At 41.9% G+C, this 21,627-nt stretch overlaps 1 protein-coding gene across 8 annotated transcripts in view; it reads left to right on the top strand.

The window, feature by feature from the left end:
• Positions 1-16,252: 16,252 nt before the first annotated feature.
• Positions 16,253-21,627, top strand: part of CHRDL1 (chordin like 1) — a 112,264-nt gene continuing 106,889 nt past the window's right edge. For 2 of the 8 annotated variants that reach the window (XM_070605929.1, XM_070605927.1), the window contains exons 1-2: positions 16,617-17,067; positions 20,636-20,784. In XM_070605929.1, the coding sequence (XP_070462030.1) occupies positions 16,916-17,067; positions 20,636-20,784 (301 nt within the window). In that variant the 5' untranslated portion in view covers positions 16,617-16,915. Of the gene's footprint in view, positions 17,068-20,635; positions 20,785-21,627 lie in introns of all 8 variants that reach the window. The other 6 variants (XM_008540098.2, XM_070605928.1, XM_008540099.2 and 3 more) reach the window with 6 other exon arrangements.

Genomic DNA, 21,627 nt, shown 5'->3' with positions numbered 1-21,627 from the left:
CTAAGTGTTCTTACCACAATAAAATAAACATTAACATTAAAAAAATAAAGAGCCAAAATAAAAAAATCAAACTGAATAGCTCCATAGCTATAAAATAAATTGATTCCTTAATTACTACTTTCCCACAAAGAAGAAACAGTGTGCTTCGCACGTGGGAAGAAACAAAATAGTCAAGGGGGCTCAAAACCATTAGGACCATGGGTCCTAACTTAGATCTTCAGGTTGAATGAACATCTGTCCTAACTGGAACTAGGCATCAGAAGCCAGATTCTTTGACTTCGTATGCAAATTAGTAAACAATGCAGGAATTTTAGCCGTGATCTGGATTCAAATCTTAGCTTCATCGTTACATGACCTTGACTGAGTTATTATCTAACCCCTTTGAGACATAATTTCCTCATTTCTAAAATGGGGATAAAAATAGCATCCTGCCTTCAGGGTTGTTGTGAGGAGTAAATGAGATAAAGCATATTTAGCTCAGTGCTTGGAACATATTAGTATTATAATTATCACTATTTCAATAGCTGTCATTCAGGCACATATGCATTTATTTAGGGTTTAAGGAACTCTAATGCCTAAAAATATTAGATACTGTGTAAATTTTTTTTAATGTATGAAGGAATTCAAATTTGAGCCAGGTTGATCTGCTTATTAACATGTACCTAGAGGCCATCAATGGAATTTTGTTTTCTTTTGCACTTATGGACTGTAATACAGAAACCAAATGCACCTTTCAGGAGCATTAGAGAGCAGGAGATTGGTGAGAATAATATGGTCAGCATTTTTATTTATGCTTCTGAAATGGCCAAAAAATGGATCAAATCTTTAACATTTCAGGAAAAGAGATAAGACCAACAAAGTACAGAGGAAGGATCAAATGTTGTTCTATAATTAGAATATTTTCAAGTAAATTGAAATCTCTCTGACATCAAATATATATTGGCAATGAGAAGGAGGAGGTGGAGTCCATTTTCAGTAAGAATTCTTAGTGGTCTAGTCTCCTTGATGTATTAATATTCAACTGGTACACAAATATTATTGATACAAAATTGTTTCTGAGACTGCCCTTATGTTGCCCAAACAACCAGAAGATGTAGTCAGTACAATGAAAAGGCCACTTAGAACTCCTCGCTTGGTTACACATAGTCAAAACATCTAGTTGATTTAATTTTTCACGTCTTAGCCAGTTCCTTGGGTGACAGGCAGACAAAGCTTTTCTTTTTCTTTTCATTTTTTCTTACTCTGATGCTTTGCTTTCAGAAATGGAAACATCTGACCTTCAAGAGATCACAATCAATTAGTCATTGACGCACAGAGAACACAGAAAGCTAGAGAAATTTTGAATGAAACCAAGACTGCCAACCTTCAGCTTCGGGAATAGTTCTTGATGGAGAATCAGCTCACTCTGATTCGCACATAATCCATTCTTATTTTTATTAATAAGTGTACCTTACATATGAATAGCTTTTTGTCCCCTTTTCTCCAAATGAATCTTCATATACATTATCTCATTTGTTTCTCAGAACAACTCCTTGAGATGAACACACTAAGTAAAACTCTCCTCCTATTTTATCTCTCTTTTTTGCTGGGAAAGTTTTGCTCTGAGCTAACATCTGCTGCCAATCTTCCTCTATTTTTTTTCTCCACAAAGCCCCAGCATGTAGTTGTATATTCTAATCGTAAGCCCTTCTAGTTCTTCCATGTGAGCCACTGCCAGAGCATGGCTACTGATAGACGAGTGGCGTGGTTCCATACCCAGGAACCAAACTCGGGCTGCCAAAGTGGAGCATGCCAAACTTTAACTGCTAGCCTATCAAGGCTGGCTCTCTCCTCCCATTTTATAGATGAGGAAATTCCGGCAGAGAACACGTTAGTGATTTCCAGAAGGTCACATGGGTGTCTAGTGATAGTGTTTAGACTAGAACCCAAATCTCCTAATTGCTGATCCAAAACCTACACTAAACCACAGTGCCTCCTTATGCCATGATTGCTTTACACATTTTCCTGAACCTGTCCATCATGGTGATCCTCACAGAAGGAAAAAGTCTTTCTGATAAAGCTATACAAAATTATTTGAATCTTTTATGCTTCCTTAAATTAAAACTTATTCTTCTTCCCAGCCTCCCACCATCTTCCCTTCCCCACTGTCATTCTCTCAGAAATTCATAATGCAACCGCAAAATCTAATAAGTAATTTGCTTTAGGCATTAAGGGCCTTCTCTCAAAAGTCTCTCAAATTTGTTGGTTCTTCCCATTTAAAATATAATTATTTCCTAAATGTGATGTTGTATACTGGATGGAAGCCTGGAACAGAAACGGGGTATTAGTGGAAAAACTGGTGAAATCTGAATAAAGGCTGGAGTTTAGTTAATAGTAATGTACCAATGTTAATCTCTCTATTTTTTTTAAAAGATTTTATTTTTTTCCTTTTTCTCCCCAAAGTCCCCCGGTACATAGTTGTATATTCTTCATTATGGGTCCCTCCAGTTGTGGCATGTGGGATGCTGCCCCAGCGTGGCCTGATGAGCAGTGCTATGTCCACCCCCAGGATTCGAACCAACGAAACACTGGGCCGCCTGCAGCAGAGCGCATGAACTTAACCACTCGGCCACGGGGCCAGCCCCAAATCTCTTAATTTTTAAAAATATGCTATAGTTATATAAGATGTTAACATTAGGGGAAACTGAGTGAACAGTTTATGGGAACTCTCTGTATTGTCTTTGCAACTCTTCTATAAATATAAAATTATTCCAAAAGTGTATTAAAATATAATTGCAAGGTACAGTCACTTTGAGATTAACCTGTAGTATATCTCACCTGTAACTATATATTTTTTATCATTATCAGTACCATATTTTTACTTTCCCTTCTACTTTTCCCCTCTACTTTTTGTGTAAGTCTCATGTGGGTGGGTGGTGGGAGGAGTGAATCAAGACAAAAAATAGTATCCCAAAATAATTTTCAACCTCACTTTCTCCTTTGAAATACCTATCCAGCTGCCAGCAAATGCTTCCTGGAGCTGCAGCACAGGGCATCAGTCTGAAGAATAAGCTTTGGATTGACATTGAAATTTAAATTAAAGGAGCAGAAAGCAACAGCTGGCTGCCCACTGGCTCAAGAAGATAAACAGTGAGTATCACGTACTGTCCCCTCCCAACAAGCTGCCTGGTCTTTTCCCAAACCAAAGTTCATAAGGCATAGACTGAGGAGTTGAAAGGAAAGAAGATTCCCAAAGCAAAACCATCTTCAAGTAATTTTATAAACGATATAAACCACCTTCCTTCTTCTTATAAACATATTTCACGCCCTGTAATCTCCAGTAAAATTCTTCATTTCCAGCATTTTGCCTCTAAGTGGCACTTGTCAGTATCATGAGGTACTTAATTGTGACAGAGAAAGGGAAATATGTTAAGAAATCTAGATTGGAATTGTGTTGGCACTAACGATGGTGTAACTTTAGCAGAGTCAATGTTCTTTAGTAAATGGGGAGATAATCTAAAACACGACTAAAGGATACTAATAGTAATGCTGAGCCAGGAACCACATTCCTTCTTAAACTTCTCCACCCATCTATCCTGAGCAAAACTATCAGGAGAAAGAGGAAGAGAAAATAGGCTAAGTGATATACTGTATTTTTACTATAAAGACTCAGCTCTTACAAGACAAGTCTTTTTAGATGCTCTTTCAGTACCCAGGCTCAGCTGCAGGGAACCATCCCTACTCTCCTCTTTCTTTCAGATCATTCCTTTTGACCAACGAATGCTGTCCTTAGGGTTTGATTTGGTAAAAAGACTTTGAGGTTGTATCTGCGTTACTTTTGATATATTGACCAATGTGTGTTTTCTGTTATTCCATTACCTCTCTCCAATTCAGGCTCAGTCACTCAGAATCAGCATCCGCTGCCTCAGAGTATGGAGAACACAGCATAAATGATGGGAAAAAGAAAAGAGCCAGTTGTTGTTGGCTTTTAAAGTTCACACGGAAACAAACCATATCATGTAAACCTGGATGAATAAGCTGTGATATTTTCACATGATGGAATATTATACAGCTGTCAAAATAAAAATGACCTAGAGTTACGCACAACAATGTTGATGAAGTTAACAATATAATATTAGGTGAAAAAATGAAATCCCAAAAGATTTTCTTAAGACATGACACCCCTTTAATAGACTTAAAAAGACATGTAGAAGCAATAAAATTATATCAAAAAGAAAGTAAGAGAATGGAATGGGATTCAAGATAATGGTTACATCAGGTAAGGCTGGCAGGGGTATAATGGGAGGGTGGAACATGTGGTTAGATGTAGGTTACTGTTAGGTTCTAACTTTCTAGCTTTTGTTTTGAGTGGGGGTGTTTTGGGTATGTATTACAATTATTAAAAATAAATAGCTAAATCAAAGAAGGTCATGTGTGGACCAATGATGACGGTGTTTCTTGAACAAGGATTATGATGAATCCACTTCTGTGAACTTAAGGACTCATTTAAAAATATTAAATAGCAACAAATAAACTCGTAGCAGAGATAATTATTTGAGACCAACAGGTTTTGAGGTTCCTTATCCCTTAGCCTGAGACTCTGGGCATAAGCTGCAGAGGTGGGGAAAAGAGTCTTCTGCACTCCCACAACAATATAAAGATCTTCCAAATGGGGGAGTCAGAGAGGAGGCAAGGAAGCTGATAGTGAGTCAGCATAGTGAACCCAGAGTGGAAGTCCTGTGTCTGACACTTCACTGGGAGGAGTCCTGGGGGCAGCAGAACTGTGGACTTTCCCAGTAGTTCAGGGAATCTGAGAGGAGATTGATTTTGTAGGCCTGGGAAGGACACAGGTGTAGTTACCCATAGCCCACATTATGTGGGATAGGAAGAAATGTCTACAGAAGGGCCCGAGGGAGCCCTACTGAATTTCTTGCAGATCCAAAGAGACAAGAGGGAAAACTTTGTGTCCCATGGGCTTGAGGAGCATGGAAGTAGTTGAGAGACAGCTGGGTCTGGAGAAGCCCGTGGTGAAGAAAGGACAATGCAACAGTGGCCTGCTGGAATCCATAGGCAAGGACCAAAAAGGCTGCTGAACCTGCAAGCAGATGCCAGCATCACTCCCCCTACCCCATATGTCACAACCCCATTTTGGGCAAACTCTGGAACCTCCTTAGAACTTAGATACAACTCAGGAGAAAGGGGAAGGACCCGAAATGAGTGAGAAGACCAGAAGTGACTAAGATGGAGAAGCTACTGGCCTGAAGGAAGACTTGATATAGAAATTAGGTTTAGTTATAGAAGATTTAAGAAAATTACATTTGTTACACAACTGAGCTTGTGGCCTGATATATGAAACCCCTGTGTGTATAAGCTGCCCAGTCAATCCCTATGGCTATCTGGGAATGTGAGCTATGGAGGCACAGCATACAGATTAGCCTGGCCTTTGCATCATAACTGGCCTTTGGCAGATCTCCGGGCTTCAGTCTCATTTATAAAAAATAAGAGTGGTGGCTAGAACCCAGGTCAAGCTCTGACCCTATAAATAACTCACCATGCGACATTGGACACGTCTCTTTCCTTCTTTGGCTCTCTGGTTCCTCATCTGTAATACAAGGGAATGAAATGAATTCTATATGTTCCTTTTAGCTTCAATAATCTATCATTTAACTCTCATATGGACTTCTTTGGGCTTCAAATGCACTAAATGTAGCTAATATCCACTGGTTTCACTAAATATTAATATGAAGATAATTCTTATTTTCTTCTAAAAGGTTTACAGTCAAACTGGGTTTGTACAGGGTCATATATCCAGACCTATAGCCTGCCATTCAGATGGCCAGAAACAGCTGAGATGTTAATGTTTAACCATGAATAACCAGGAGGATTCCTCTGCAGAGTTAAATACAATTTTTGTTATTTTTCTAAATATTATTGGTGTGGCTGTCTCTGCTTGAGAACAGTTTCTAGGGTCATGAATATAATCAGTCAGCCCTCTTCTTTTAATCCAACCTCTAAAGAGAGAAGATGAGTCTATTTATTTTTTTAGGAGTCTGTGTATAATTTTTGGCTCCCTGCCTATTCTATTTATTTGCCTATGAAACACCATGAAGATGGGGAGGTGGAGAGAATGAAACACGGTGGGTACAGATCTGGTGAGCTAGGAATCTGCAGATCGGGGAGCCAGGGGATTCGCTATCAGGGAATGTGGGGAAAGGAAAATAGTATGCAGTGGTGTATACCAAGACATGTGTAGCCACATGGCCTGCAGTTGAATACATGGAGCCATAGATGGATGGAATACTGAAGGGTTAAGAACACAGGTCTTAGAGTCAGACAGACATGAATTTGATTTCTGTCTGTAACACTTACAAGCTGTGTGACCTTCCTGATTTGTAAAAGATGGGATGACAGTAACAGTACCTACCTTATATGGTTGTTCTGAGGCCTAAATAAAAGAATACAAGTAAAAAGTACTTAGCATCATGCCCGACACACAGTGAGTACCTAATAAACGGTAGGTAGTGTTCTGATTATTAATAATAATCACAATTCCACAGAATCCCAAAGTTAGAAGGAACCCCTGAGATCACTTAACTGAGTCGTTTGCTTGTACAGATGAAGAAGCCAAGACCCAGAGAGGTAAAGGAACTTATCTGAGGACACACAGCTAACTAATGACAGCACCAGGACTGGAGTTTGGTCTTCTGAAGGGGGTTCCTAGGATCTTTCTCCCCATGGCACATACACACTATGGTAGAATTGTGATGAAGTTCACCTAGGTCCTTTGTGTCTTTCCTCCCCTCCTTTCCCCATTCTGGTCCGAGTACAAAAGCTGGGGTGATTCCTATTTGGGGTAGATTTCAATCCCTCAGAGCCAGTGTACCCTTAGGGAAGATCATGGCAGGCAAGAGTGGCAAGAGCAAGTTCCTCAGCAGCCAGAGATACCTTGTTCCACACATACTTCCTGCACGCCCACTGCAGGCCAGCCCCTGTACTAGATGCCTTGCTCTGTACCACAGGGAGCCTGCAGCAATGTCAGTGTTCATGGCTCCAGGGCTGCCCTTAGGAGTGAAACAGATTGTTGTTTTTCTCATGAAGATCACATGGTGCTTTTTTCAATAAGTTTCTCCTCACCACCACCACCACTGAAATTATTATTTTTGATGTACTTAGGGTGATATCCAAAGTACTTAATTTCGGGTCCAGCATAGGCAATAACCAACTAGAAGGGATGCCAGAAGGCCCACTGGTGCATGGTACTGAAGCCTTTCTGCTGTGCCAGCCTAATATTAGCTCTTTAGCTGAGGACTGTGGGGAGAGCCCAAGGGTCCCAGGCGAGGGGGAGGAGCAGTGAAGGCTGCAGAGGACACTTGGGGAGTCATGGGACAGCAGCAATTTACCCAGCGGCAAGGAAGTAGTTCAACGCTTTAACAATGGTACAACTGCACCAGAGCATACTGCTAAATATATGTCAGCCTGGATGTACTCAGGTAGGGCCTTAGGCCTGGGGTCGACAAAGGGAAACAGCCAGAGCTGGGCCTGGCACTCTAGAAGCTCACATGTTAGACAACTTTGCCCATGCCAGGGTTCTGAGACAGCTGGGCAGAAGCACTGAAACTCTCACCTGCTGACAAGCGAGCACTTTACAGCAACGCGTTGGTCCCAAGGTTGAGAAGTCTTTTTGCTGCCACTGTCTAGGCCTTCAAGTGCTTTGACTGGCAAACAGTTTAGGAGCCTTTAGGTGTTGTACTTACTTTTAGTTGAGGAGTCTTCTTCACCATGGATTGATCTGGTATTGTTTTTGAACAGGAGCTAAAAGGAAAGGCACTGACCTGTGGGGGACACTAGCATATTTTTAACCCTGATGATTTGCCACACAGTCACTCTCCTTCTCCTTGTCTTATGTGGTAAGGTGTTCCAAGAAACTGCAGAAGCACTGGATCTCAACAATGACTCTCCAAAGGCATATTTAGCCCATGTTGTTTTGAAAAAAGTCAACCTCGTCAAATGGGCTGCCTGAAGATGATAATTAAATTAAATGAAATTAATCCCAAGAACTACTATTATGGGATTGGCTGATTACATAGGTAGCTAAGACCCACTAACTACCATTTTCCTTGCTGGACTCAAAAACGACATTTTTGTTATGTATGAATAAGTAGTAAGAGCAGCACAGCCCTGTCCACAGAAGGAACTCTTCTTTATGTGCAGTGAAAATCGAGGGGCAGGACAGAGTCCCTCCATGTGCTCTGGCCTGATGACCTCCCCCCTGAATGCTCCTTGCTGTGCTGTGCCACAATTAATCAAGCTTTCTAGGTTTTAGTTAATTTCAGGACCCCAATAAATTGGTTTGTACTGGCATTAGTCCAGCCCTGATAATTTCACAGCCGTGTGCTTGGAAACTGCTGCAAGTTTGCACAGGACTTAGCAAGCAGAGGGCGGGGGGAGAAAGCATAAAAGAAACTCTTGTTTGGCTTAAGTTCCATTAATATTGGGGAAAGCTGAACTCTAAGTGACAGAAAAACATGGCTGAGCACATGGACTTTGTAGCTGGGAGTGGGTTTCCCTGTGTTCTTTATACCCTCCCCCAACTCATGGTGGATTTGAAAACAATAAAATTAAATAAACTCAAACCACAGTTTGACATTTCTCTTTGTCTGATTGTTCTCAAGTTTTTGTCTCTGATTTCACAAGAGCCCCTTGAGGAATAAGCACTGGAGCCCATAATCTAGTAAAAGGTTCATTTGGGTTTAGACTTTTTATTTTTAAAGATATGATTCTTGCAGATTTTTTTTTTCAATTACAAGTGGCTTTTATGACTGAGAGGTTACCAGGAAAATTCAAAGGCAGTGAGGGGAGGGGTCTCTAATGAGACTAGACATTTGGGGCCGCCTGGGTAAATCAGCTGCTGTGGAGAATAATCTCTACTACCAAGTCTTGCAGGCTTTTGGAGGCTCGGCAATGTCTCTGGCACTTGGGGTCCAGAATGTCCTGCAGCAAGAGAAACATAGGTTGGAAGGGGCCAAAAACCTGAGTGAGTGGGCATCCGGAATATGATTTTACAATCAGACTGCTAGAGCTTGAAGGAACTTGACAGATCATGAAGTTCAACTCTTGCATTTTACAGATGGGGAAACTGAGGCCCACAGGGAAGGAAGGTGGGATATGACCCATCTGACGCAGAGGCAAGACTAGAGCCAAGAGTCCTAAATCTCAGTTCAAGGATCTGTCCACGTTCAGATGTTGCTTCTCTTGTGGCAAGAACATCATATTTTCTCTAATATGAAGAGGAGGAAAAAAAAGACTTGGACTCTTGGTTATAGGGCCAGTGTGAGAGTGGCTGTTTAGATTTTCAGATTTTCTTGGCAAAACTCCCTGGACGTGCAGATTCTCTGCTAGGTTTTAAAATCATCCAAACACAGAGAAAACTGGAGATGAGTGTTTGACTGTGTCTACATGATGCCTAAACAGACAGTTGATTCAGTCAAAAAATATTATTCATGTTGTTGGTTTGGCAACACAACCAGTTGGTGGACTGAATCTTTCACTTTTTAACTCCTTGAGAGGCAGAATAGGGTAGAAGAAAAAGTCCCAGACAGGCTGTCAGAAAACCTGGATTCCAGACTCAGTTGAGCCACCTTCCCCCAACTCTGGGCCTCAGTTTCTCCCTCTGTAAGTTAATCAGATTTGTACTAAGTTGTCTCCAAGGTGCCTTAGAGCTTTCAACTCCTAGGGTACTATTCCATGCACACTCAGTTATTTTCTAGTATGGGATGAGAGAGGATGATGTCCCTGCTTATGGTCTTTGCCATCTGCATATGAGGTCAGCAGCCCCACTGTTCTAGTGTGAAAAGAGATTTCTGGATGTAATTCACAACCTATTTCCATTTCACTCCCAATTTGGCTTCCAAATAGGCAGCTCACTGCTCCCCTTGGTCCCCTGCCTTAGTCTCCTTCTCACAAGGGGAAAAGGAGTTCAGTATTCACTTGACAGGAAGGACTCAGCAGTACTGTCAGAGGGTCTGTACTTTGTCATCTGACCTCATCAAGCTGGTGCCAACCCTTCATCAGTCCACACCTCCCTCCCAGATTACCTATACCCAACGGCTGGATAATTGGCCTGCAGGATTTTTAAAAAGAGGTAAGAAACAAGGAAGTAGTGTTGATTTAATGATGGGTTCCTTGTCAGGTGTTGAATCTGACTCTTTCTGGTTGATTTCTGACTCTTAGCCTGTGAATAAGATATCCTGGCTCATACCCCTGACCAGCCCATTTACTTTGCTGAAGCTTTTTTGAGTGGATTCAAGCCAGCGGTGCTCTGGAGCCAGCTCTTACCAGCTTGTGAGAAGCAATTGTGCACATCTTTCACCAACTCCATATTAAGTGACAACACATTGGTAGTTTGAAATTGGGCATGTTGGGGATATTTACATAACAGAAATTGGAAACTGCTACAAATCAGGATGATTTTTCTCCCTAGAGAGCCAGTTGTTAAACAGTTATCACTGTACACCTATGGTTCAAACTCAAATGCCTCTAGAGGCTAGAAAGGTAAACTGAATGAGAAAAACAGGCCTGAGTGTAACAATAGGGACACAATAGGAAATGGTGAGGACAGTGGCAACTGGGGAGCATGTCTGCTGTGTAAAAGCAGCAGCCACTACTCTGTTTTAGCCTATGTTACCATGCAGAGCTGTCAGCCCAGTACTGCCAACAATTCTAATTTTTCAAGAGGAACTAAAAATCAAGAACTTTGTGTGAAATCTCCTAATAATAAAAAATCAAGATTGTTTGCTACCAGTTCAAACTTTGAAAAAATAGATCCCTGTTCAGTCCAGGCAAAACATGTGGGAAGGCTCTCCTCAGCCTTTGGGTCAGCAGTTTGCCATCTTGCTTTTTGGATCCTCTGTTTCCTGCTCTTATTCCCTGGGTTATAGCTCCGATGTTGACTTGTCGGCATCGTTTCCTAATCAGAAGCAAACTTGCCTTCCTTGAGAACTGAAAGAACTGCGAATTCGGATCTGAGAATATCCAGGTGGCTTCTTATGATTCTACTCTGGCTTGTGTCTTGTTTCTTGTCCATGTGCCATGAAGCTGGAGAAGAGGATCATAGGCCTAAATCTGCGTCTAACATTTTATGATGTTCTCCCAGCATCAGGACAATATTTGGTGCTTGTGCACCTGGGTGTGAGGAGAGAGTAACTTCCATTTTGGCATCAGTCTCTTTACTGTTCCACGTGAAGGCATGTTGGCACTCTGCTCTCCAACTCACTCCCTGCCTAGAAGAATAGGGTGGGAAATTGGGCTAATTATTGGTTTTCTCTTCCTGCTTTTATCCTCACTGTCTTCTAAAGACAGGCAAACTGAAGCTTGAGTAACTAGTAATGGATTTTACTGAATGTGGAATAGCTCTCACATTTGGACTAAGTGAATGGGGGCAGGGAGGGAAAAATGAGGATGGAAACAACTAATGAGCACCTACTACACGTCAGGCATCGTGCCAGGCACTGCACACACATTAGGTCACTGAATCTCCACAGCAACATTATTATCCTTCCCTTTTTATATATAAGGAAAGGGGCTCAGAAAAGTTAAATGACTTGTTGGGATTCAATTTCAGGTTTACTTGATTCCAAAGCCTTGGGTGGATCATGCTACCTCCCTAAGGAGAGCTAGATGCTGTGGTTAAGACAATGAGACAGTCCCTTCTGTTCATTCTGCTGAAACATAATAGTGGATAGTGCTGCTACCTAGCTTTGGAATAAAGGCAAACACCTTAGGAAGTTCATGGTGATTCTAGGGAACTGCGGGTAGCTTAGGGCCCTATAGCAAGCTATCTAAGCAAATGCAATTTAACCTGCTTTAATGCTCTATGGCCATAGAGCTTCTATGAAGGGAGTTTCTATCCCGCCATATTGCATTTTTCTATGCGCAGTATAACACTTAGACATATGATATCCCCAGTTTGTTTTTATGACATCCCTGGTTAATGTGTTCCACACCTTTGTAAGACTGCTCAAAAATGTTGTTCAACTATGTGAAACAAATCTTCCATCAGAAGCGGGTGTATTTTATGCTCTGCCCATTTGACTCCTTCATTGCAATTGTGGGCACACCACAATTTTGGATCAAGGAATGCACCCTTTTCATCTTTTAGATATTTACTATAATCCTGCACACTATGATGAGTTTACCTTGGTTTTTAAAATAAATATGTTCCTGAAATTTTCTATAAACCAAATCTTGCTTTTTTAATGGCAATGGTGGGCTGGGGGGGGATGGGGACATGTTGGTCAAAGGGTACAAACTTCCAGTTAAAAGATGAATAAGTTGTAGGGATGTAATGTACAGCATGGTGATTATAGTTAACAGTACTCTATTATATGCTTGAAAGTTGCTAAGAGAGTAGATCTTAAATCTTCTCACCACACACAAAAAATTGTAATTATGTGTGGTGATGGATGTTAACTAAGCTTATCGTGGCAATCATTTCACAATAAATACACATATCAAATCATGTTGTACACCTCAAACTTACACATTATATGTCAATTATATCTTAATAAAGCTGGAAAAAATAAAGTGAGTATGAGTTCTGCAACACACAGTATAGAAGATCAACACACAACAATCAATTGTATTAACGTATACTAGCAATGAACGTTGGAAGCTGAAATTAAAAAAACAAAAACATTTAGAATTTCTCCAAATAAAATAAAATACATATGTATGAACCTAACAAAACACGCACAGGGTCTATATACTGGAAACTACAAAGCACAGATGAATGACATCAAAGAAGACCTAAATATATGGGGAGACATACTGTGTTTATCGATTGGAAAGACTCAACACATTAGAGTCGTCAATCCTCCCCAAATTGATCTATAAGTTTAATACAATTCCTGTCCAAATATGAGCATGATTTTTTGTAGACATAGATAAGCTTATTCTAAAGTTTATACAGAAAGTTAGAAGAGCTAAAACAATCGAAAAAGAAGAATAAAGTGGGAGGAATCATACTACTTGACATAAGGCCTCTATGTGACTAGAATAATCAAGACTATGTGTTGTTGATGGAGGGATATGCACATAGATCAGTGGAACAGAACGGAGAAACCAGAAGTAGACCCACACAAAATGCCCAACTGATATTTGACTAAGGTGTGAAAGCAATTCAATAGGAAAAAGACAGATTTTTCGACAAAATATGTTGGAGCAATTGGACATCCATAGGTGGAAGAGGGAACCTTGACCTAAACCTCACACCTTATATAGAATTGACTCAAAATAGATCAGAGATTTAAATGTAAAACTTAAAACTATAACACTTTTCGAACAAAAACAGGAGAAAATGTTTGGTATCTAGGGCTAGGCAAAGAGTTCTTAGACTTAACATCAAAACATGATTCATAAAAGGAAAAATTAATAAGTTGGACCTCATCAAAATTAAAAACATCTGTTCTATGAAATCCCATGGGAAGAGAATAAAATGACAAACTACAGACTAGGAGAAAATATTTGCAAATCACACGAGCAGTAATGGACTAGTATCTAGATTATATAAAGAACACTCAAAATTCAACTGTAAGAAAACAATTCAATTAGAAAATGTACAAAATGCATGAAGAGACATTTCACTGAAGTGGATTTACAGATGTCAAATAAATACATGAAAAGATGGGAGATATCAATAGGTATTAGGGAAATGCAAATTAAAACTACAATGAGCTATCACTATAAACCTATCAGAATGACTAAAATTAAAAACAATGACAACAAGAAATGCTGACAAGGATGTAGAGAAACTGGGTCTCTCACGCATTGCAGGTAGGAATATAAATAGTACAACCATTCTGAAAAAGCATATGGCAGTCCTTACAAAACTAAACCTGTGCTTACCATACAATCCAGGAACTGCACTGTTGGGCATTTATCCCAGAGAAATGAAAACTCATGTTCATGCAAAATCCATAGACAAACGTTCACAGCGGCATTATTTGTAACCGCCAAAATCTGGAATCAAAGCAGATGCCCGGCAAGAGGTGAATGGTTAAACAAGCTGCGATGATACATCCATACCATGGAATACAACTCAGCAATAAAAGGAACAAACTCTTGATACCTGGAACAGCTTGAATGATCACCAAAGAATTATGTTGAGTGAAAAAAGCCAATCTCAAAAGGTTACATACTGTATGATTCCATGTAATATACTTAAATGACAAAATTATAGAGATGGAGAACCAAGTTTAGTGGTTGCCAGGGAATAGGAAGAGGGAGAGAGAAGATGGGTGTGATTATAAAAGCTTAACACTAGGGATACTTGTGGTGTTGGCACTGTTCAGTATCTTGACTGTGGCGCTGGTCACATGAACCCACACATGTGATAAAATTTCATAGAACTATACACATAGGCAAATGGGTGCACGTAAAAGTGCTGAAATTGAACTAAGGTGAATGGATTGTATCGATATCAATTTTCTGTTTGTGATACTGTACTATAATTATGTATGATGTTACCATTGGGGGTAAAGGGTATTCAGGATCCCTCTGAATTATTTCTTACAACTGCCTGTAAATCTACAATTATCTATAAATAAAATAATTTTTTATTATAAATGGATATGAGATGATCTATGCTCTAATCCCCATTTAATAAATAGAGAAAAAGAAGACATGGAGATAATCATCAGTTTAGTTTGAATAAGACCTGGTAGGAAGTCTAGGTTAAGACTCACCCACATTTGAGCTCCCAGTTCAGAAATCAAGACTGGAACGTATACAAGGACCACCAGTATTTACGCTAATGAAGAATCTTTCAGAGAATTCCAGCAGCTGAAATTCTCAGTTGCCAAGTGTATAAGAGATCCTGAGCAAAAACTGCCCAGTTGAAAAGAGCCATTTGATCATAATAAATTGTTTTAAGCTTTTAAGCCAGTACGTTTTGGGGCGGTTTATTATGCAGTAATCAGAATATTGCATCAAGCAAGGGGAGCGAGTGGTTGTAGCCAAATAGATAAGTTTTTAAATCTCGACGAGTCTACTGATTTTAAATGCTAGGACCCATGTTTGTCCAAGGCTGTTCCCTGAAACCCATTTTCCTGAACACTCTCTAAGCATGTTGGGAGTGATGATGGGGGTTGAGGTATACAGATACAAAGGAAATTGAACAACCAGTCCTTGCCCTTGAAGAACTCACAATCTAGTGAGACAAAACATCAGTGCCTTAAACGGCATAAGAAGAGTTATAAGGCAACAAATCAGCAAGTTCAAACTAATATACTACAGCACAAATTGAATGCATGTGGCAATGTATGGCTACCCAAGCAGCAGGATGGAGCTAGACATTTTGGGCCCTGAAGGCAACATTTCAGAAAGGGCCCCCTTTCCTTTGTTAACAGTGAAATAAACATCTCCAGCAATGCAGGGGCTAGTTGCATGATATTAACACTTCTGAAGAAAGAAAAAGGAGAAAACTTCCAGGGACAATCATTCTTGTTTTAATTTTCCTTTGTTCTCTGTTCCTGATATGTTGTTTTTTGGCAAGCCACCATTTCCCTGAGCATCAACTTCCTCATCTATAGACTGGAGATAACAATTAGAGAGTAGAGGGTTGGAAGTCAGGAAATCTGAATTGGAATCTCAAATCTATCATTTACTAGCTGTGTGACCTTGGATACAACATTTCTCCCCATCAGTTTTTCTCTTCTGTGACACGAAGAGGTTGAGCTGAATGGTCCAGAAGATTCCCAGCAACACTGACACTTCAGGCCACAGACAGTTCACAGTTTGTTGTGAGGGTTTAAAAAGCAATGATGATGTATATGCAAGTACTCTGTAAGCCATAAAGTAGTATACAGATGTTAGGAATATCAATATTATCCAGTTCCCTGCAGCTGTACTCCAAATTTAGGGGCTTAAAATATAAATGGACACTGTCTGTCAAGGCATCTGTGCTCTTGGAGGATTCTGATAATTCTTTGTAACTATCGCTCTTCCAATAAACACAAATTTGAACTAGTCTATCTCAGGCTCACCAAAGCATGAGCACTGCTATTGTGATTTCGAGGTTGGGTTCTTGGCCCAACTCAGAATCACAGCGACTACTAGAACAGTGGCGGCTGTGGCGGGCCCCTCCAAGTTTTCTTTAAAGACCCTTAACAGTTAGTACAAGCCCTTTCCCCTTTCTGTGGGGCTTGGGAAGCCCTCTTTGTGAGAGAAGGAAGATTTGAAAGTCGTTTTCTCTCCCTCCACACAGACACCCATCTCCAATCTCCACCCCGCGTTCAAGGACACCAAAGCTTTGTCCCTTTTCTAGCAGCAATGTGGATCTGGGAAACGCCACAAAATGATAAGCAGCTTGCTAGGGCATAATTTGCCAGGCCAGCTCATCTCGCCTCCCTTGCACCAGCTCAGGACCAGACCAGGTGCAACCAGAAAGGCCGTTGTGTCTGAGGAGATGGGTTGCGGCCTTGCAGGCAAGGAAGTGGGAGAGTAGCCGGGGTCTTCCGGGAGGGAGCAAGTGCTGGAAGCTCCTGGGTGCATCCAGCGCAGAGGGGGAGGAGAGGCTGGAGGAGATGTGCGGTCCCTTTAAGACCCCAACGCTCACTTAGCCAGAGAAGGGGGGGTGCAGTGGGGGCGCTGCGTGATGGGAAAGTCGCCGGCTGAGCCTCACACTTTCTCCCGATTTCTTAACTTTCGGGCCGGGGGAGCAGGAATAAAGCCGTTGTGCCGGGGCGGATAGGGGGTGCGTACTCGCAGCGGCTGCGTGCTTGCGGACTTCCCGCCTGCCCCAAGCAGCCGGCCTCTCGGGCCAAGTGGCGAGCGAGCGGGCGCCGGGCGGGCAGGTGGCCCCGGGCCGCCGCGCCCGCGCCTTGGCTCTGCCCCCCGGGAGCCGAACGAGCCGCAGCTCCCTCGTGGTGTGAGGGCGGTGATGTTTTTCCTCCCACCCACTTTTGAGTCCCCCCTCCCCCCTCGCACGCACTCTAGCTCTCGCCACAACCTGCGAGCCCCAGACCTCAGAGGAGCGCCCCGGGGAGCTCGGAGCGCGTGCACGCTTGGAAGACGGAGGAGGCCAGTGGCCAGGTCAGTGAGCAGTGCCGGGTGCCCGCTTTCCTTGCCTTCCTTTCCAGCCTTTGCACAGGTGGGGTATACTCTGTTGGCTGGAGCCGCTCCTGGAAGTTCCCCCAGGGCGCCTCGAACTCCCCCGACCTGCCACCCCAACTCGCTCTCGGGACCTGCCATTCCAACTCGCTCTCGGGTTTAGCTGCTAGCGGCCGGCCCGGCTGGAGGTGGGGCCCAGAGCGCCGGTCAGAGGCAACTTGGGGGCTCTGGATTCGAACTCACCACTCGCCACTCCCCGCTCGGCCTGCATATCTCTATGCTCTGGCGCTTTGGGGAGGCCACTTGGGTAGCTGCTAACTAATGGGTTTTGCAGTCCCCTTAGTTATCGCGTGTGTCCTGAGCCTCTTTTCTCGCTTGCTGAAGTGCTCTGGACCAGTGGGTAATTAATGCGTGCTAAAGTTAATGAAACAGGGCAGACGAGCGACAGGCTTCTCTATCCTCTGGACGTCTGCCTCGTCTTCCAGCCCAGACCACTGGGGTCAGAATTTGAGACGCTAGGCTCAGGAAGCAACGCACTATTGCCTGAGCTTAGGGCCTGGAAAGCCTCCCTTCTATTCCCTCCCGGCCCTGCCACTCACTCTGTGGCAATAACTCTGTGAGAACAGGCAGTTGAATTCTCTGGGCTCCAGGGTGCCCATTTTGAAGGTGGAGTTGTTGGGAATAAAATGAAATGATAGATAGCAAGGTGTTTTGCCAGCCAAATGCAAGGCATTGTTTGTCAGGCATAAGCAGTAATGAAGGCATCGACTCTGACAAGAGACACCCTGGGCTAGAACTGCCATTTTTCGGTGGTAACCCTCCACCAGTGAACTGAGCTTTTCTTGTTGGGTGATAGAGTGGGGAGAGGATTTAACTGATGGACACGGCCTGAGATCCAGTATCTTCTTATTGTTTGTCAGAAAAAGAATTGCTACCCTGGGGGCTGTCCCACAGATGATACTGAATGTGAGATTACAAGGTCAGTCAAGCCTCTAGGGAGGATTAAAGAGACACTGTGGGGCGTGAAGAACTGGCTGACATGTGCTCATCCTTTAGCCTTCCTTTGGGAATGTCTCCGGATTTGTTCTACCCAGGAGACCTCTTCTGAGACTGGTCGGACTCCTGACACTTAGGGCCCATATTGCCCTGCATTTACAGCTGGGCAGGGAGCCCTTGGTCCCTTTGCTTGATGCAAATGAACAATGTGAATGCTTGTTTCATGGAGGCACCTTAATGGATACATTTCCTTAGGTTCTGACATGCTTCTTGTTCTCTTGTAAAGCTCACTCTCCCTCCTCCCCTCCCCAGTGTTAGTTGCAGGGTTTTGTTTTCTTAGTGGCTTTCTTGTTGGAGCCTGGATCCCCCCAAAACACATCAATGGCTACATTTCTAAGTCACCTATAAAAGAGCCAAGTTCAATGGCACAACAGCCTGTGTGAAGCAGACAGAGAGTTAATGCAGAAATAACTCCAGTTAAGTGGGTCAAAGTATAATTTGAAAAATTAAGGACAGTTTGGCTCTTTGCAAGTATAAGAGTCGGCATGTTTGCTGAGCAATGCTTGCTTGTGTTTATTGCTGCAGTCCCAACAAATGTCTTGAACCCTTTCCCCAAAAGAAAAAGTTAAAGGTACAAAGAGAAATTGAACAGGGAGGAGACCTGGGGAGGGAACTCTTCTCAGTTTATGTTTCTGCTCAGAATACAAAGGCAGGACTTCAGGATCTTGAAATCAAAAGTGATTATTTATAAAGCGATTCGTTTTCTGATGTTCTCCATCACAGCCTGGGAGGCCACACAGATGACAGGAACGCCAAAAGAGATTGATAGCCCTCTCGTCACCAACTTTTTTATTTGCTCATAACATTATTTGGGACCCAAGAAAAGCAAAAAAAATCCTCAGAGCCGTTTTCTTGCCAGCTTGAGTTATGAAGCAATGCTACTGTTCACCAAATCACCCAGCCATTGTACAGGAAAAACAACCCTGTTGGTTCTTGCCTGGGGAGACCCAAAAACTGTGGTTTCAGAAATACCCCCTGAGATCCATATGTGATTGTGATGAATTGGATTTCCGTGATTAAAAAATGTTTCTCATTTGGAGGCTTGGGGGATAAGCTTATTAAAGTAGGCTCAGGAAGAGCCTACTAGGGTTGGTAGCTGCGTTAAATTGTTCATGGAAATGATTTGCTTTAAGGGATCCTGGTAGCCCTCAAAGGACCGTGATGTTCTGAGTGATTGAAGGTGGACCACAAGCTTACAGAGCGGACCAAGACGTCAGAACTGAGGCCTTTGGAAAGCTAGGAACATGTCCTAGGAGAATTTAGTCCTGTTTAAGGAGCAGGGAGGAGGTAGAGAAGGCAGATGGATGCTGCAAATCCTGGCTGATAGCGCAAATTATTCTCTGCAATCAGTTTTTCTTCGGTTACATATTCATAATTTGAAACAATGGATTTCAAATTATCCATAGCATTTAAAGTTGGAACTGTGTCATCCACATCACTGCCCAAAGACAATTAAATTCTCCAGAATGGTCACCTTGCTTGCATTCCTTTCACCTCTTTATACAGCATTTAGGTTGGACCCTCTGAAAAGATCAATGAGTTCAGTTCCCATCCAGGGTTAGCCCCAGATTGAAATGTGGTGTTTTTCGAATATTTAAATATTTTCAAATCACCCATTGGAAGACTTTTGCAAATTGTAAAGTCTGTGGAAATGACCTGTGACTGGATATGAGCTATGGCAAAGTTGCTGTGTTCTAAGGCTGAAAAAGTTTAAGATTTTCACCCCTGAGACTGGAAATGCAAGTCTCATATTTTTAAGAATTGTAGTTGCTTTGATTGTCTTTTTCATGGTGACCCAATGTGAGCATGTTACCTATGTAAATTTGCCTAATTTCCCTTAAAATGGCTCGTTTTAAATTTCCATTCCACAATGGGCTTCATGTGAGAGAAATATGTCTGAATCATTCAGGTGTTTAATTGCAGCCATTTGCTAATTACATCGCTCTCTTCCAACATCAGTAGCCAAACTAAAGATCCTTATAGATCTCAGAAGACACAGGAGGAACACTGATCAATTTGTGCCTCATCCCTGAAGGATAAATAATAATAGTAGTCTTGAAGCTAAGATTAGTTAACTTTCATTTCAGAAATTGTTTGGGTCTCATGCCTGTTATTTTTATCTTGTTTGCCAAAGTAGCCGTTTTGCAAACCCCAGTTTCCCTTTTCTCCCAAAGAAAATCTCTTGAGAAATCAACTTTAATTCCCTTAAAAAGGAGGATTTCAAAATTTATTTTTATTTTCCTATGACTTGCCTGTAAGGATTTAGCCTGAGCGTCGGATAGGAATGCATGTTCATCCGCTTGAATTTTCCCTCACAATCTTTGCAAGACAGGAGAGGCAAGTTCTCTTTCTTATGCAGGAAAACAATGGTTGCACTTATGTAAAATCCCCAGCACTTTTTTTTTCCTTAGCAAGTTACAAGCTTAAGCATCAATGATCTCCATCAGTTCCAGAGGATCTGTTTTAAGTCTTTTTTCTCCTTTCTTCCCAACAGCTTGAGTATACTGGGCCCTGAAAGTTTTGAGTTGCCTTTTGCAGTGGCCAAAATGAGAAAAAAGTGGAAAATGGGAGGCATGAAATACATCTTTTCCTTGTTGCTGTTCTTTCTTTTCCTAGAAGGAAGCAAAACAGAACAAGTAAAACGTAAGTGTCTTGAGTTTAAAAAACAAGATACTTTCTTGTAATTTCTTTGACAATCTGGTTATAATCTGTTGGGATCGTGATTTAGCCCAAATGTGGCCATTCCCTTATTCTAAGGGAAGAAAGTGAATGTTACTGGTTTATGCATGAGTTGATAAAAGAATGAGGGCTTTGAATTGAGCCAACTAAATTTGGGACTGTTTTTCTGATTATCATATAGTTTTCATCTCATAGAACACATGACACATTAGCCTATTTTCCTTTTCCTGTTCTAAACTGTACAAATCTCATTCCATTTTACGTAACTCTAGAAATATCTGACAGATGAGCTGGATTTTTTCCCAAATTTCAGACTCTTCAGCAAAGGTTTTCAGTTTATGAAAAAGAATAACACAGAAAAGGAAAAAAAAAAGAAAAAGTAAAGCCGGCTCTGCCTGTTCTCTTATGCCGGAAAAACGAAGAAGGAAAAAACCTTCACAGGAACTGGATTCAGATGAAAAATCCTTTGAGGAAATTGAGATTCCAGGGACCATGAGCAAATTGGATGCCATTTATTGAAAGGAACGTACCCGCAAAGCCAGGGAATATTTCTAGAAAGTCAGTGATCCGTGTGATGGGCTAACACATTGGAGAAAGCAGAGTGGCAAGAAGGGGAGATAATTAAGCCTCCTTGCTGCGACATTTGGGAGATTTATGAGTAACCATTGACATCTCTGCTCTTGTTGGGAGCATTCTGCTGCCTTCACACAGTATGAGCCTCACCTTCATTGGGCCACTTGCAGTCACCTCTGAGGTGGACACTTGCTCTAAATTTGAAGGAAAACCCATAGCTCTAGTTCCCCTTTT

Source organism: Equus przewalskii, chromosome X, assembly GCF_037783145.1.
Source record: "Equus przewalskii isolate Varuska chromosome X, EquPr2, whole genome shotgun sequence".
Lineage (NCBI taxonomy): Eukaryota > Metazoa > Chordata > Mammalia > Perissodactyla > Equidae > Equus > Equus przewalskii.
The sequence above is the reverse complement of the archived record's forward strand: the minus strand, read 5'-3'. Positions and strand labels throughout refer to the sequence as shown.